Source organism: Podarcis filfolensis (assembly GCF_964270895.1).
Source record: "Podarcis filfolensis genome assembly, chromosome: 7".
Classification (NCBI taxonomy): domain Eukaryota; kingdom Metazoa; phylum Chordata; class Lepidosauria; order Squamata; family Lacertidae; genus Podarcis; species Podarcis filfolensis.
Window position 1 is genome coordinate 46,103,929 of NC_139603.1, and position 17,316 is coordinate 46,121,244.

General features: G+C 43.5%; 1 protein-coding gene across 2 annotated transcripts in view; it reads right to left on the minus strand.

Moving 5' to 3' along the window:
* The window catches only part of ROCK1 (Rho associated coiled-coil containing protein kinase 1), a 59,464-nt gene extending 57,625 nt beyond the window's left edge, over positions 1-1,839 (minus strand). For both annotated transcript variants that reach the window (XM_083622417.1, XM_083622416.1), the window contains exon 1: positions 507-1,839. In XM_083622417.1, the coding sequence (XP_083478543.1) occupies positions 507-599 (93 nt within the window). In that variant the 5' untranslated portion in view covers positions 600-1,839. The remainder of the gene's footprint in view (positions 1-506) is intronic.
* Positions 1,840-17,316: the final 15,477 nt, after the last annotated feature.

Consider the following 17,316-nt stretch of genomic DNA (forward strand, 5'->3'; position numbering starts at 1 on the left):
AAATAATATTTTGATTTACTTTCAGATTTAGAAACCCACAGTTTAACTGTGCACTATTCAGCAGAGGTAATACATTAGATGAGTGATTAATTAGCCACATTTTCAAGAATATGGTGGGTGGGAACAAAAACAAGTCACTCTTAACATATCCCTTAGAAGTACAAATCTTCACACAACAGGATTTCCTGGGTTACAGCTGCAGCATAAAAGCAGATCTCCACCTAACAACATTTTTTATTGCAGCATATTAACTTAAATCTTTGAATACTACTGCAGCCTATCAAATAGAGAAAGCAAAGCAGCAGCTTAAAGAAAGACATAAGATGAGCAGCAGCCTCTTGGAAAAACAGATCTCACATAGCACACAGAATACATTTATTCCTCTTCATTAGAAGGCAAACGTCAGTAAGCTTTAAAAAAGCAAAACCTTTAGGAGGAAGCTCTCTTCTCTAAGGAGGAGTCTGAGTAATGTTCGTTTATCAAAAACAGTAGTACATACAACTCACCAATAAGCAGTCCGAGTTCACTTCAGATTTGGGATCCTTTATCATCATCCCGATTTTCTCAAACCGAGAGTCAAAGCTTTCTCCCGTCGACATGGTGCTGAAGAGGTGATCGCTTTATTAATCCACAGAAAAAAAAGAAAAGAAAAAAACGAAATAGGAGTGCTCCCTGAGCTTGCTCTCCTAGTCCTCCTTTCTCAAAGGAGGTCTGGGGATGCGCTGGGGTTGTCCCTCATGCTCTCCCTGCCACACATCCTCGCGCCAAAGAGAGCTAAAGCCGAAAACGGGAGCGACGGCGCTACCCCCTCCCGTAGGGGGACTGGGGGGTGCGGAGCAGTCCTTCCCCGCTGCCCCTTCTTCTTCAGCGCCTAGGCTGCAGCCACAGCCCTGCCAGTCTCCTCTCGCCTCCAGCCTGGGCCCCCGTGCCTCTGCAGCCACATTTTCCCAGCCGCCCTGGCAGCCAGCGTAGCGGTTCCTCCTCCTCCTCCTCTCCGATGCCAGCTACCCAGCAGCAACTTCTTTGAAACAAGGGGAGGAAAGAGGAAAAAAGAGAGAGGAGAGGCCTAGCATGAAAACAGGAAACTTTCTCAGCAGAGCGTCACCGGCGGCGGCGGCGGGGCAGCTCCCTCCGTGGAGACGTGGGCCTGAGGGAGAAGGAGGGCACGGCTTGGCCTCCCTTGCCCGAGCTGCAGCAGCGGGGGGAGGCTGCCAGCTGCAGAATAGGCCGCGACACGGCGGTGGGGGTGGGGAGAGAGAAAGAGAAGGGCGGCCGCCTCCGCCTTGCCCTCTGGACACGCGCGGCTCCAGCAACGGCCGCGTAACGGCTAAGGCATCTTCCCTTCCCGCGCCTCCTTTCCCCCCTCCTCGGGTCCTCCGCTCGTCGCCTCTGCGCCGCTCTCGCTCTCTCTCCGCCTCCTCCCCGCTCTTTCTTTCCCGACAGCAGCCGCGCTCCTCACACTCCGCCGGGCTTCACGTCTCTCTCTCGCGGGGCGGGCGGGCGATGGGGGTGGGGTGGGGGGGAGAGAAGCTGGTGGGGCCGCTGGACTCCCGACGCCGCTCGACTCTGCTGCTGCTGCTGCTGCTGCTGCCCCCGTTCCGCAGCTGCGACCGGCGGAGGAGGAGCCGCTGCTCCCAAGTCGTGAGGGAAGCCGGACCGAAGGAGGCGAGGAGAAGAACGGCGAGGCCCCGCCGCTGCCTCAGCAGCTAGTCAAGGAGGGCAGACTCTCACAAATATGTCCGCCTTCCTGTTCAAACAGACTGAGGGGAACGAAGCGGGAGCGCATGCGCCGGAGGACGGGGGCGGAAAGCCAGCGCGCGGCGACTTTACTTGGCATCTGAGCGCGTGCGCGCGCGCGCCTCCTTTTTTTCTCTTCTCTTCTCTTCCCCCCCTCTCGCCCCGGGTTCTCCTGTCTAGATTCTTCTCTGCTTGTGCCGCCGCCTGTGAGCGCGAGCGTGGCGGCCGGTCTGTGCTCGTGAAGTGCTGAGGTAATAACGCCAGGCAGCCGCGAGCTGCTTGCTTGCTGCAGCTGCGGCAGCTTTGAGTTGCTGGCGCAGCCTTTGCTGTCGCAACAAGCCACAATCTCCTGAAGCCGGAGTGCCGTGCGCTGCCTGCAGACCGCACGAAAGGATGGGTGTGTAAGACATCCCAGCAGCAAGTCCGTTCCGGTCCTGGGCTGCACCAGGCAGAGGTGGTTTGCGGACTGGGGATTAGAAGCTGAGGTTGCTCTTTTCGGTGCCTTGCGGGGGACCCGTGGCGACATCAAGTAACCAAGGACTCCCTGGCTTAAGTTCCTTGATTGCATGGCGTTGTCATATTTCATGCTGCTCCTAGGAGTGAAATACGGAAGCTCAGCACATCCTGTGGGTGGTTCTGTCTCCCATCTCTCCCTGAATACTGTTTTCGCGCAGTTACCAGGGAGTAAACCCCATTTACTTCAGTGGGACTTATGAGTAGGCATGGTTCGCATTGCAGCCTTGCTGCCAGCTGCTGCTGTGCTGTACAGTTCAGGGGAGACTCTCTTCAGAGGGCATATAAGTACATGGATGGACAAGACCAGAATTGGGTTGTCAAATACAGTGGTACCTCGAGTTACATATGCTTCAGGTTACAGACTCCGCTAACCCAGAAATAGTGCTTCAGGTTAAGAACTTTGCTTCAGGATAAGAACAGAAATCAGGCTCCGGCGGCACGACGGCAGCAGGAGGCCCCATTAGCTAAAGTGGTGCTTCAGGTTAAGAACAGTTTCAGGTTAAGAACAGACCTCCAGAACGAATTAAGTACTTAATCCGAGGTACCACTGTAAATGTTTGGAATAATCGAGTAAGCGAATGTAAACTGTTATCTACTCACTGGGCAGGCCAATAGTTGAAGAGACTCTATTTAGTTAATACATATTACAGCTATAGCTCTTTTCTAATGTGTTTGTAGCCTTATTTCAGTTTGAGTTGCCCAGTCTCTCATCACCTCTTCCCTTCTAGAAAAATATTACTTTATTAAAGTTTTTTGTGGAGCCACTGACTACTAAGATCCAAATCAGAAATCTTTATAAAAACATCCCTCACATAGGCTTTAATGACTTTCCCCCACCATCAGCCTGAACAATTGATTTATTTATAGCCCACCTTTTTAAAAACCAGGCAGCCAGGTTTGGGACAGAATATAATAATTTCATACCAATACATAAGGAGCTTCAGTGACTTCCAATTTATTTCTAGACACAATTAAGAGTCCTAACATGTTTCCCTCCCAGTATCGGATCCCTATTGCCATTAGGACCTGCCAGCATGGTCAATGGTCACAGATTATAGAGGCTGCCTGAAAACATTTGGAGGGTGTTAAGTATCCCTGTCCTAAATAGTTTAGCCCCTGTTTAACCAAAGGACCACTTACCCCACTATGAGCCTGCCCAAGTACCTTGGATGACCGGTGTCCCCACCTGTGGAAGGTAGGCAGGTATCAAACAAGGAGGGCCTTTTCTCTGGCTATACCTCATTTATGAAACTCTGGGCTAGGCAATCTGTCCAGCACCTTCACTCTTATTTTTTTAGCAACAAGCAAAGTCTCTTCTTCTACCGGGCTTGAAAAAGATAGCTATGTTCATTTGCTGTGCATTGGTATTTTAAATTACACTTCTTTGCTGTCTTTTTAAAATATAACACCTGCCTATATTAAGGTTTGTGATTTTTAATTACTGTTATCATTATCTTTCATTAATATTTCATTCATCATCATGGATGCCAAAATGAGAGAAAGGTGATACATCAGTTTTATAAATAAGTAAATAAAGTTCTCTGTCTCAGCACCCTGCATGTTTCTTCCTCATAGAAATCGCTGATGCCGCAAAGGAAAGTGGTGCTGATGTTTTTGAGTATGCGCTTTCATACTGTCTCTCTAACTCATGCTCTGCATTATAGACTGTTAAATTCTTAAGAAACAAAGCAGTCAGTGTGTCACTGTCAACAGGTTCAAGATTACAACCCATAGCTCCTGTTCTCTCTCCGTCTCTCGGTCTCTCTCTCTCTTTATGTAGGAGTAGGAGTGGAGTGGGGTTTGCTGATAGGTATTTGCGTCTGGAGTCCTGAGTCTGCAACGAAGAGAAGTACTACCAATATGCTCAATTCCTGATCTGTGCCCTGAGGCCAGGCTATTTTTTTGCAAAGTACCATTGTAGTTTATCATCTCCAGAGTGTTTTTCCTAGGAGTGTGTGACCTTTTGCATCTCTGCCACATTATTTGGGGTTGCCCTGTGTGGAGTTTCTATACCAGGCATAGGCAAACTTGGCCTTCCAGATGTTTTGGGACTACAACTCCCATCATCCCTAGCTAACAGGAACCGTGGTCAGGGATTATGGGAGCTGTAGTTCCAAAATGTCTGGAGGGCCGAGTTTGCCTATGCCTATTCTATACTGATGGTGGTATGCTGTGATTGTGTGTTGATTACACCACATCCTACACTCTGTCATGGTGAGATGGGCAGTGTGCTCATTTTCAAAGAGGCACCTTTTAAAATATATTCTCCCTTCCCCCTGAAGCCAATGAGAGGGAAATTCTTCTCGGTTGGAGTGTATACATGAATACAACCAGTGCTTTTTTTAGGGGGTGCTCAAGGGTATACAGTATTGGCACCTTACCCCCCCCCAATGGTAAAAGTGTGACACTTACTGTAACAGCTTCATGGTGAGTACCAGCACCTTTTTTCCCTTCTTTTTTTTTAAGCGCTGCACACGCCCACAATACAGCTTAGGCTATGGCTTAAGTCTGCTCCTTCCTTGTGCTGTCTGTGTACCACCCATGACTGTTTTAGCTATTCTGCTGCCCTATCTCCAGCTGTAGTACAGCTCTGTCTACAGAGTGTTCTACCAGCATATCTTAGGTGTATGTGTTGCGATGGTAGATCTTCTGTTCCACCACCATAGCAGAGTTTCCATGAGACCCTATAGCTCCTCAGTAAACAGATCTCCAGTCTATGGACAAATGTTGCCATGCAGTATTGAATGGCTGTCTGGACAAACTGCACATAATTTTTGTGATGCTGGACAAAAATTGAAAACTATTCCATTGTAGCTGTTCATATAGAGAAGTATATCCATAACAATAAAATTACGTTTTCCAGAGTTAAACTGCTTAGAAAATATATTTACTCAATAATTTAGTCTCAGTTTTCCTCTCATAATCCTATTAGTTCTGTGGCCATGCTCCTGGTCCCAGAAATATAGAAACACACTGTATTGCCATGAGCAGTTATTGAATCCAACATTAGCACCTGTTAGTCTGATACACTTCAATGAAGGTTGTCTTGATAACAAATGAAATATAAGAATGATATCAGGTAAGACCATCTTAGAATCCCCTCCACACTTATGCTAGATTGCACTTCATACATATCTGTGTTAGACAGTAAATCTGACTCAACATTAATTCCAATTATCATCTTCCCAGCAACTCAGTTATCTACTGTGCTAATGTCTTTAGTCTTGTAAGAGCCTTTCTCTTGAACCATCGTTAAGGGCTCTGATATTTTAAATTCAATTGCCTGACCCTTGTGCTTAGCCTTTAAAACATCAAATGGTGGCCTTTGTTGCAAAGCAAATAGGTGCACATTGCACAAACATTTTGATTCTCAGTTCAGAAACATGAGAAAGTTTCTAGCCTTTAGGCTCCAATCCTAAAGAGGCTTTACTAAGTAGTAAAAAGTAAAGGTAAACGGTTAAGTCCAACCAAAGGTGACTATGGGATGCGGCACTCATCTTGCTTCAGGCTGAGAGAGCCAGCATTTGTCCTCGGAAAGCTTTCCGAGTCATGTGGCCAGCATGACTATACCGCTACTGGCGCGTGGAGGTCTGTGACTAGTGCCAGAGTGCACAGAAACGCCGTTTACCTTCCCGGCGCAGGAAGGGAAGCATCACTGGGCCTGGTGCAGTTTTCTTAATGATAAAAATATATAAGATTGTACGTAGGCGCCCCCTCATGAGGCAAGGAGAGGCAACCACCTCAGGTGGCAGGATCCACAGGGTCAGCAGATTCCAATGCAGGTCTTAATTCCCCCCCTCCTTGTTCCCTGGCAAGGAGGTGAGGCACCATTTTGTGATTTGCCTCAGGTGCCAAAATGTCTTGGGCCGGCTCTCATTGTAGTGAGATTTGCCTCAGGTGCCAAAATGTCTTGGGCCGGCTCTCATTGCAGAGTACAACTGAAAAGATACTGCATGCCTATTTGCTAAAGACTTGGCAGCTTGCAACTCTGTCAGCAAACAAAGGAGAGCTTTCACGGTCAGAGGATTGGATTGCATGTGCAATACTTCTCCTAGGTCTTCCCTCTTCCACTCCCTCTTCTATTGCTGTATACACTGTATAGCATGACCCTAAGCATATTTACTAGAGGCAAGTCCCAGTATATTGAGTGGGGCTTCCTCTCAGATAAGGATTGCAGCATTAATGTTTGTTGCATGTTACCATTAGGTAGGGTGAAGCAGCTGCCCGAAGCAGCAGATCTGGGATCTAATAAAAGGGCAGGAAGTTGTTGGCTATTGAATATAAAAAATTTATATATTTACTGCCTCAGAGTGGGAGGGGTGCTTGTAAGATTTTCTGCCTCAGGTCCAGCCTTGAGTACTACTACTACTAATAATAATAATTTATTATTTATACCCCGCCCATCTGGCTGGGCTTCCCCAGCCACTCTGGGCGGCTTCCCAAAAAATATTAAAATACTGTAATACATCAAACATTAAAAGCTTCCCTAAACAGGGCTGCCTTCAGATGCCTTCTAAAAGTCTGTCTACTTTGAATGAGGGGTCTGCAGGAAGAGCCATTGACTGTTTTGCCTCAGGCATCAAGATGTCTTGATGCACACAAAAATATCGGGACAATCTATGCAAAAGTCTTCATTTGCATAATTTCACATAAATTGCACGTTCTTATAATTTGGACTCCCTGCTTATCAATGTTTTTCACAGGGACAAGCACAAAGTAAGAGAAAGGATTTTATTTTACTTTTTATTAAGCAGACTGAAAATAAGAGTCTCACTCTCTCCCCCCGATCTCTTGTAGTGGGATCTAAGAAGGTTCACAATATTTTTATGTTAACAAATATATAATCAGAGAAGCACAGCACAGTGTGTAGACATAGGAAGGTTTTAGACTGCTGAAAGGAAATGGAGAGGAACTTTCTTAATATGCAAAATGGTTGACTCATACGTGGCTCATAGCCATATAAGTGCTTGCAAAATTGTTTCCTGGCTCAGCCCATGGAGTGACCACAGAGAAGTCAAAGGATAGAGAAAACAGGGTGGCAAAGGAGGCTCTTACTAAATAACTAGCTACAGTTTTCTTTTCTTTTCTTAAAAAGACCTGGCAGCAAGCACAGGATGTGATGTTTGAAGTAAAATGTCTAAAAGCAATTATGTGTGAGTGTAGCTTTTGTTCTGATACATTTGCTCTTGTCATTAGTTGTTTTTCCTTCATCCTTTGAACCAGTAATATAAAAGAATATTAGAATTAAAAATATTGACGGGGGCCACTAGGTGGCGCATCGGAAGATGGCTGACAATAACATCTCTCCGACCCACACGAGGTAATTTGGAGGCTATGATGGGGGTAATTAGCCTCCTTAACCCCCCCCCCCAGGATTGTGGGGGGATGGCCCTTGCCTGCTGTGCCCTATACCACCCCCGAATTTGTGGGGGCGGGGGCACTAGGCACAAAGCCCTCCTGTGGGATTCCGGCACTCCTGGACGCCGTCCCTGATTCGCGCCACTAGTTGCAAGCATCTTCAAAAGAAACAATTTGGACGAGATAAATTGCACATGCTTCAAGGAAAAAGGGGAGTAAAGACTGCTGACAGAAGAGATCTCTGATAACAAGACAAGAATAAAATATGAGAAGATACGTCAAGATACGGTACGACAAATGACTGAGGGGGGAAAAAACCTGCCTTCCTTTTTCTTATGTGATTTAACAAGAATCCCCTCCCTTAATGAGTCAGAAATTAAGGACTTAAGCTGTGGATTTAAGGCTGTGTGGAGATAAACTTTTGAACCAAAGCAATGTTTCAAGATGAAGCTGGAAAGCTAAGAGTTTTGGAATGACGCAGTTAAAAATGCCGTCGCCATTTTGGGAGGCATTGTTGGAGCTCTTGGGTCTGGGAGGAGAAAGAGAGAAATAGAGTTGTTTACATATCGTGGATCAACTCCTCGGTGGGACTTAAGAGCGACAAATGCCAAATTCATGATGGAAAGAGTGATGCTATCTACGAAGGAGATATATGGAAACCATCTGGACTTAGTGGAGGAACGGGAAATCCACACAGGATTATTATTTTGCTTATCGGCTTAAGGAAACTAACAGAAGAGATCGTAAAGGAAAAATAGAAATTATATGAACAAGATATGATGTGGAAACACCAAGATAAGACTGGATAGAATTATGAACTTTGTCTGGACTGATTGGGACTGATTTGGACATTAACACAGTAATAAGAAGATGATTTGAATCCCCCTTTGGATCTTGAAGTATGGGTTCCCCCAACAAAATTTAAAAATTTGGCTTTGTAATTTGGAATTATGTGATGTGATTTAATTTGATGTGATTGGCCAGTTAATAAAAATTATTTTTAAAAAAGACCAAAAAAAAACCAAAAATAGAATTAAAAATATTTTCTGTTGAGGGATTGAGCATATTTTCAAATCTCACATTGGGTAAAAGATTCCTGCATTGCAGGGAGTTGGACTAAATTATCCATGTGGTCCCTCCCAACTCTATGGTTCGATGAAAACAACATAAGTCGTACCTAAGACCATGAAAGGGATGTGGGTGGTGCTGTGGGTTAAACCACAGAGCCTAGCGCTTGCCGATCAGAAGGTCGGCGGTTCGAATACTTGTGATGGGGTGAGCTCCCATTGCTTGGTCCCTGCTCCTGCCAACCCAGCAGTTCGAAAGCACTGCTCTGCGCTGCTCTGGTTCTCCAGAAGCAGCTTAGTCATGCTGGCCACATGACCCAGAAGCAGTACGCCGGCTCCCTTGGCCAATAAAGTGATATGAGCGCCGCAACCCCAGAGTCATCCGCGACTGGACCTAATGGTCAGGGGTACCTTTACCTTTAAGACCATGAAACCAAAGCTGAAACATATTTTGCAACAAGACTTTATGAAAATTGAAATTTATATTCTCAAATCTATTTTAATTAAAGTGGTCATATGTGTGTGTGTACACACACACACACACACACACACACTCATGGGTGTTATCAGCGTCTTCTTGTGTACAGCCTGATCCACCGCATGTTTCCTCAGTGTGTTAAATGGGCCTTCCTCTCCACAAGGCACCCTAAGTACTTTCGTGTCACTTCTATTAGGCTCGTTTCATCATTTTCATTATGAAACCAGACAAATACCACAGGGCCAAAGTGATGCCCCATCATTTTCATTACGAAACCAACTCATTGCCAGAAGCCACAGCCTAGTGAAAGTTAAGGACTTGTAATTCCCACTTTCAGCTGGACACTTAAGCTTGTGGTGAAATCTCTCTATTTAAATTTAATTGGTCTTTTAATAGTGTGAGCTTATAGGTGCCTACTGGAGCATGCCTGTTGTCTTTGTCCATTGAGTTTTCTTGGCAGGGGTACTGGAGTGGCTTGCTGGTTCCTGCTCCAGGTGGATCACGTTTCGTCAAAACTCTCCACTATGACCTGTCCATCTTGGGTGGCCCTACACGGCATAGCTCATAGCTTCTCTGAGTTATTCAAGCCCCTTCGCCACAGCAAGGCAGTGATCCATGAAGGGGTAGACCCTGATGTTGGGAAAGATTGAGGGTACAAGGAGAAGGGGACGACAGAGGACGAGATGGTTGGACAGTGTTCTCGAAGCTACCAGCATGAGTTTGACCAAACTGCGGGAGGCAGTGGAAGACAGGAGTGCCTGGCGTGCTCCGGTCCATGGGGTCACGAAGATTCAGACATGACTAAACAACAACTGGAGCATACTTCCAGTTAAGTCTGCATTGGGTTGCAGTCTCAGGATTACTTGGGAGTAGACATATATAGGATTGTGATATAAAATGCTCAATTGAAGCTGAATGCAGCTTTCAGTCAGCAGCTTCATACTTTCTGTAAAAAAAAAAAACTTAATAAGTTAGAGTCTGAATTCCTGATCCCTTTGACATATCAAAAATAACTTCTGCTTTCCTGGAAACTATACTGGCATCTCTCTCTCTCTCTCTCTCTCTCTCTCTCTCTCTCTCTCTCTCTCTCCCTCTCCCTCTCCCTCTCCCTCTCCCTCTCCCTCTCCCTCTCCCTCTCCCTCTCCCTCCCTCTCCCTCTCTCTCTCTTCTTTTTCTTAAAAAGTGTGGCACTTACTGTAACAACTTCATGGTGAGTACCAGCACCTATTTTTCTAGAAAAAAGCACTGGGGTGTGTATGTGTGTGTGTGTGCGCGCGCGCATGCATGCATGCACGCACGCACACACACAAACACCCCGCCTGATTGTTACAAAACAACAACCTCAAAGCAGTTAACTTGTACTGTACTTCCAAACCATCTTTATTTTGAACATGACACTACACTGTTATCTTTTTTAAAAAAAGGGAGGGAGACTGTCCCGGTGTGAATAACAATTTCTAAATAAAAAACAATGCATTGCTGTGTTAATTGTGTCAAAGCTAAATTAATTCCCACCTTACTTTAAGCTTGAAAAGATAAAATCCTACTGTACTGTACAAAATCATGTAGACACGATATGGTGTATTCTGTGTTTGTTCAGTGTTTACTTTCATGGGACAAGGTAAAAATGTCTCCTACAATGACAGATACAAAGATTGAGATTTGGAGGCTGTATCTCATATATCAGCTTTTTCTGTTTCATTCTGCTAAGTCCATAGGATTTGCTTAAATCTCTCTCAGAAAATAGAATTTGCCAGAATGGATCATTAATTCACAGAGACAAAAGGACACTAGAATGAATGACAGTGCAAAAACACAAAAATACACAAAATCCTGGTGTGGGTTTGCAGATATTTGCACTTATTTAGGAAAGACCCCCTCATCGTGTGAGAACTGTGGTGGGGTATATAATCTCAGGATGTATTTTGTGGTGATAACTGAGTGATTAATTGCACTTATCCACTGAGTATTATATCAGAGCCTGTAGTCAGAGCTACATTCCCACAGAGATCACTTGTTGCATTCCAGACTTCTACACAGTTTCTAAACAGCTGCTACATGACCATTTTTATGTGTCTAAAAATATACTTTGCTTCCTAGAAATAAAGATTCTATCTCAAGATTGTTACCAGGATGAGATGCAACCCTTGATCAGTAACAAGTTTAAGACTTGCATACTTACCTGTGAGTAAGCCTCATCTAACATAGTGGGATTTACTTCCAAACAGATGCATGTTGCACTGCCAATCATTGCAATAACTAGAACTGAGCTACATACAGGTCTAGGTCATATCAAATTTTAATGAGATTATTGCAACCCCCTTTCTTCCTCTAGTAAAAAAAATAAAAAATCAGGAACTGTAATTCAATACAGTGGTACCTCAGGTTAAGAACTTAATTCGTTCTGGAGGCCTGAAACTGTTCTTAACCTGAAGCACCACTTTAGCTAATGGGGCCTCCTGCTACTGCTGTGCCGCCGGAGCACGATTTCTGTTCTCATCCTGAAGCAAAGTTCTTAACCTGAGGTAATATTTCTGGGTTAGCAGAGTCTGTAACCTGAAGCGTATGTAACCCGAGATACCACTGTATCATGACCTCAGATGCAGCAGCCACTTCAAATCCCATCAATATAACTAAAGTCAAGATTATTTACCCCAGTGTGTATCATATTATTTAGCTAATTTGTGTCTATTTTGTCATCCATTAACCAAGTTTTAAAAACTCCTATTGAAGCTCTCCATAGTCTGGTTTCATCTTCACCATTCAGAATAATCTGGTGCCCAGAAACCATGGCAGGATTTATGAGATGACCTCTTTTACTGGGCCAGTCACTATTTCAAAGATGTTGTTGCAAGCTCTCAAGTTAAACAAAACTCTTATAGCATTTCTAACTACTTCTTCACTGGTCAGATACATATTTAATCACCTGCCCTTACCTGCTCATACTGCTGTTCATATTCAAAGCATCTGTTTCAATGATATTGTGAAACAAATTCAGATTTCTATTCAATATGCCTTTTTGCCATTCAAATTTATTACAAACCTTGTTTTGATATGAAAGAACATGGCACCCAAAAAGCACACAGTAATTTAACTTCCTTGCTCCCATGGCTGCACGATTCCACGGGTAACACCCACCATGTTAGAGCACTGATATGAATTTAAGAAGCTGAGTTCAAACCCCTAGTGAGACAGAAGGCTGCTAGTTGGTTTTTGGGACATCACTATATCAGCAGTAACTCTGCATCTGTAAACCATAAATAAACATGTTTTGTTAGGGTAAAGGTTGTGAAGGTAAAATTCTTCTTCTTCTTCTTCTTCAATTATTGTTATTTCAAATAATGGGCTGTGAGGACTTGATTATATTTACTAAAACATAGATTGCCCACAGCTCAGTGATGGAGTCTCTGTTTGACATGCATAAGGTTTTAGATTCCATTTCTAGCATCTCAGATAAAGAACTGAGAGAGCGATTCCAGAAAAATCCATTTGCAGGCAATGCATACAATACTGGGTAAATGATCCAATGCTTTCACTCAGATGTGCTCAGATGGAGTATTCGTCAAAGCAAAGTTAAATATAGTTCTGAACAAAACCAAAAGTATTTTCAAAAATAGGAATGTGAAGAGAGATATAATTCCAGAACATGGACCATAAAGGGCCTCCCCCTTCCCTCCGCTTTATTTTTTTTAATCACTGATGGTGGATTTGGCTGACCTGACTGAAATGTGACCTAAGGCATTTCTTATTGCTTTGGAAACTGCATCAACATACTTGAACTGATGTCGTACTTACAGAGAAACTGGTGCTTCTATTTTTAAAACAAGAACTTTAGCTTTTAAAAAATATAACCTTGAAGCACAAGCTTTTCTATGATTGGGGGGGTTTTTTGTTTGTTTCCAGGCTGAACAGAGTGCAGCAATTTCAAAAGTAGCAGAAAGAACAAGAGGTCAGATTGGGTCAGCCAGCAAAAATTAACCGCGTAGGGCTTTTCTTGGTTAGAACACATTAGTATTAAAAGCAGTTTTAAACTGTGTAACTTAAGAGACAAATGTAACCTATTTGCTTTTTTAAAACTTCTATGGCATAGGAAGTTAATAATTCTGGCAGTATAGAGAATTTCTATTGGCATTTCTAAGATCTATTGATTTTATTATTTTTTTAAAGAGAGATGATCCAGTCAGGTTGACGCTTCCATTGAAACCGTGGGACTTATTAGGGCTCTTCCACACTTCTGTTTGTCCCATTATTTCTAGGCACAGGCCCTAGAGTGGTTTTTCTTTTGTCCCACCACTTTCCCCAGGGAAACCCACTGTTTACTGCTGAATCGGAATAAACGTCAACTGGGTTTTCTGCAGATTTATGTTTGTTCAGATTCAGATTCAGCAGTAAACAGTGGGTTTTCTCAGGGAAAGCAGAGGTACAAAAGAAAAACCTCTAGGATCCATGCCTAGAAATCACAGGCAAGCAGATGTGTGTTTGAGCCCTTACACAGTCTTTACTAGGGTGGCGCTGTGGGTTAAACCACAGAGCCTAGGACTTGCCGATCAGAAGGTCGGCGGTTCGAATCCCCGCAACGGGGTGAGCTCCCGTTGCTCGGTCCCTGCTCCTGCCAACCTAGCAGTTCGAAAGCACGTCAAAGTGCAAGTAGATAAATAGGTACCGCTCCGGTGGGAAGGTAAACGGCATTTCCATGCGCAGTCCAATTACTTGGGCTTACCAAGGGAACAAGGGGCATCTCAAACTATTGACCCCATCAGGGTATTGCTAATGTGACTCTGACAGTGCAGTCCTACGCATGCTTATTCAGAATAAAGTCCCACTGAGGCCATGGAGTTTACTCCCATGTAAATGTGTACAGGAGGCCAGCCTGAGAAATTATATTTTGAAACGTAGGTGATGAAATCAACAAGGCCAGACAGGGGACCTATCCCCTCAATAATCCAAAGGGGAGAGGTATATGAATCACATTCTGAGTAGCAGTGGTGAAAAGGTGAAGACACACTACAGCATATTTGAGGGTTTCACAACTAGCAACTTTGAGGAAGTTAAAATGTTATGAAAACCTGGTGGCATCCTGTTTTCCCTCTGCATAAACTATAGATCAAGTGAAAGGATGCATCGCCTACAGGTCCACACACGCTGCTCTCAGGAACACACATTGAGAAAGGGAGAGATCCAAAAACATAGGAAGCTGCTTAATACTGAATCAGGCCATTGGTCCATCTAGTTCAGTACTAGCTAGACTGACTGGCAGCAGTTCTGGAGAGTATGGGACAGGAAAGTCCCCCACTTCTCCCTGGGACCTTCTGCATGCATATAATCTGCTCCACCACTGACCTGATCTTCTGGATGGAATAAATCAATTCAAGCCTCAAATCAATTGTAAGCCAGTCATCTCATAGCCCCAAACCCTGGGTCTGCTCAACTGGGCCCTGGATGTTCTGCCCCTCCCTTGGTTAACCTTTTAAAAAAGAGCAGAAACACTTTCCTTACAGGGTGGCTGGGCATGCTGCAAAGCGCGGTGCTTGTGAAACCCCAGCTACCACCCACCTTATTTCATCCAGAGAAAATTTTATGTCATAGGCCTCTGCCGCAAGTAAGTAGCAAGACCCCTGCTTGCTTCCCTAATGTAATGAGTACCATGGACAGCGGTAGCATGAATACCATATTTTTCCATGTATAAGATGACCCCTATTTTTTTGAACCCAACAATATTTTAAACATCAAACAGGGTGTACGCACGCCACCAACACCCGAGATGGCCCAAAGTTGTTGAGCATTTTTTTTAGCAGATCACCAATGCTGGGCACCTGGGAGGCAAAGTGGTTCCGACGCTCCAGCTAATTCTCTTCTTTGCATTCACCAACCATATTGAAAATGACCCCCAATCTTTTTTTAAAGCAAAAAAACATTGTCTTATACTGTACACAGAAAAATATGGTACTACGCGTATAGCCTTTGATAAGTAAAACAATACATATCACTGATAGCAACCATTGACTCAGGCTGCAATACTGGTGTCACCAACATTGTGCTCATGTTCTTGATGACTTCTTCTGGCATTTAGAAAGCTATATTTTCCCTGTCTGTAGTGATTGGTTTCCAATCTTCTCAGTGGTCTTAAATTGTCTATTACTGCAGAAGTCTCTGTGTCAAATACTTCCCACTTCTCCTCATTTGTGCACTTCAGGGGATGATATAGAAAGAATCAGTCTTGTTGTTCTTATTTTAAAGTGACCACAGTTCCCCATGACATCTAAACCAGGGGTAGTCAACATGGTGCCTTCAAGATGTTATTGGACTACAGCTTCCCGTTAGCCTTGGGTAGCCAATGGTCAGGAATGATGGGATTTATAGTCCCACAATGCCTGGCAGGTACCACATTTGCTATCAATGCTTTAAATTATGGTTATTGATTAAAGGTAGGCTCTAACCAACATTTCAGTTCTGAAGCCAGAGTTTAAACAAAGCATAATTTGCTGTGTTCAGATGTCACAGGGTTTGTTTAAAACCAAGCAGAAGATTTTTGTATTGTCCTCTGACATGCAAAACACATGAAGAGGAAGGTAGAAGCCTGAGGGTCACAATGACTCATGTATACAAGAAGCCATCATTTCCTATTATGTCTGAAATAAGATTATATCTCCAGTAATTTTACATTTGAATCTGTTGTATACAGAATGTATGATATTCACATCTTTTTAAAAGTAATTATTACAAAATAATCTATTCAAATCTATTATAAATATTTAATAAAAACTGCTTTAGCCAAGAAGCATTTCATATACAAAATACAAAAAAATTGCATGTATCTTTAATGTGTTTCCAAAATGAAAAAATATGGTAATGTCTTCTTCTTAAAAGCTAGGAGAGCTTGTATGTATGTGTGCTTTAATTATGAGGATTTAAAAAGAGGGCGGAAATAGTGCATCTTTAATATTTTTAAACTAATTTGTTTTGGAGCTAATAGCAGGCCCTTAATGGGTATCCCTTCTTGTCAACTGCTGGCATTGCAAAATCAGAAATAAAGCAAAACAAACTATAACAACAACACTTATTCATCCCTTCCAAGTAGGGTTTTGTTTTGTTTTTTTAAATCTTCAGGAAAGTTCCAGGTTTAAATAATGGAGACAGTTGCTTAACATATAAAGTTCGCTCTTAGGTCAACTAATAAAAGATCTCTCCTAAGAAAACTGGCAGAACAGTTAGGAATAGGCATATGGAATCCTTGGGATTGTACCAAGGAATGCTAGTTCCACAAAGGACATGTGCAACTTTCAGTGCAAAGAAAATGTGTCTGAGGCAACTTTTTTCACTACATACTCCTTATACTCTTTTTAACAATGCCCCTGGGAATAGATGAGACTGTTTCAGCACTGCTGTGGATCCTTTCATGATAGCCCTAGGTACTGTTATTCCAGTTAATACAGCTGCATCATAATTTCCAAAGCTCTCCACTGAGGTTTGAACTTTTATCCCCATTTTGAGGTATGGTTGGAGGCCTCTCCTCCCTTTCCTTCTCGCTGGCTCTTGGCCAAATTTCCACATTCTCAAGTTTTATCCTGCCACTCCCTCCAAAATTCAGTAGATGGCACTAGCATGCCATATACTACATTGCTGAGGGCGGAGACAACCTGAACCATTGTCCCTTTGTAGGTTTTAGTGATATCTTTTCAGCTTTGCAGACCAAACTCCCTGTAAACTGCCTATTTGTCTGTGCAAACTAAACTACCTAAACACATAGGTTTGGCCACTGATTTAGCAGACTGCTTTATATACATGAAGTTGTCATCTTATGTTATTTTTACATAACAACTGCAAAGCCATTTATAGCTTTCTCCCTGTTCTGTGCATCCCTGTCTCCATTTTAAACATTAATTACTTGACTCCGCCTATTGTCCTTAGGTTTACAACTTTGGGGGAACATTCCGTTATCTTGAATCATTGCCATAATCAGGGCTTAATCTGAGTTGGGCATAACTGAGCCAACCTTCAGCCCTGGAGTCTATTTAAATTCTAGATAATTGGATATGTAATACTAAGGAAAAGACTACACTTCCCTCTCCACTGATTAACCACAGCAAGCTCCCACAAATATTGAGCTGTGAGGATCTGGTGGTGAAGCTTAGTGGCAGACCCTGGCACCTCAAATTTCAG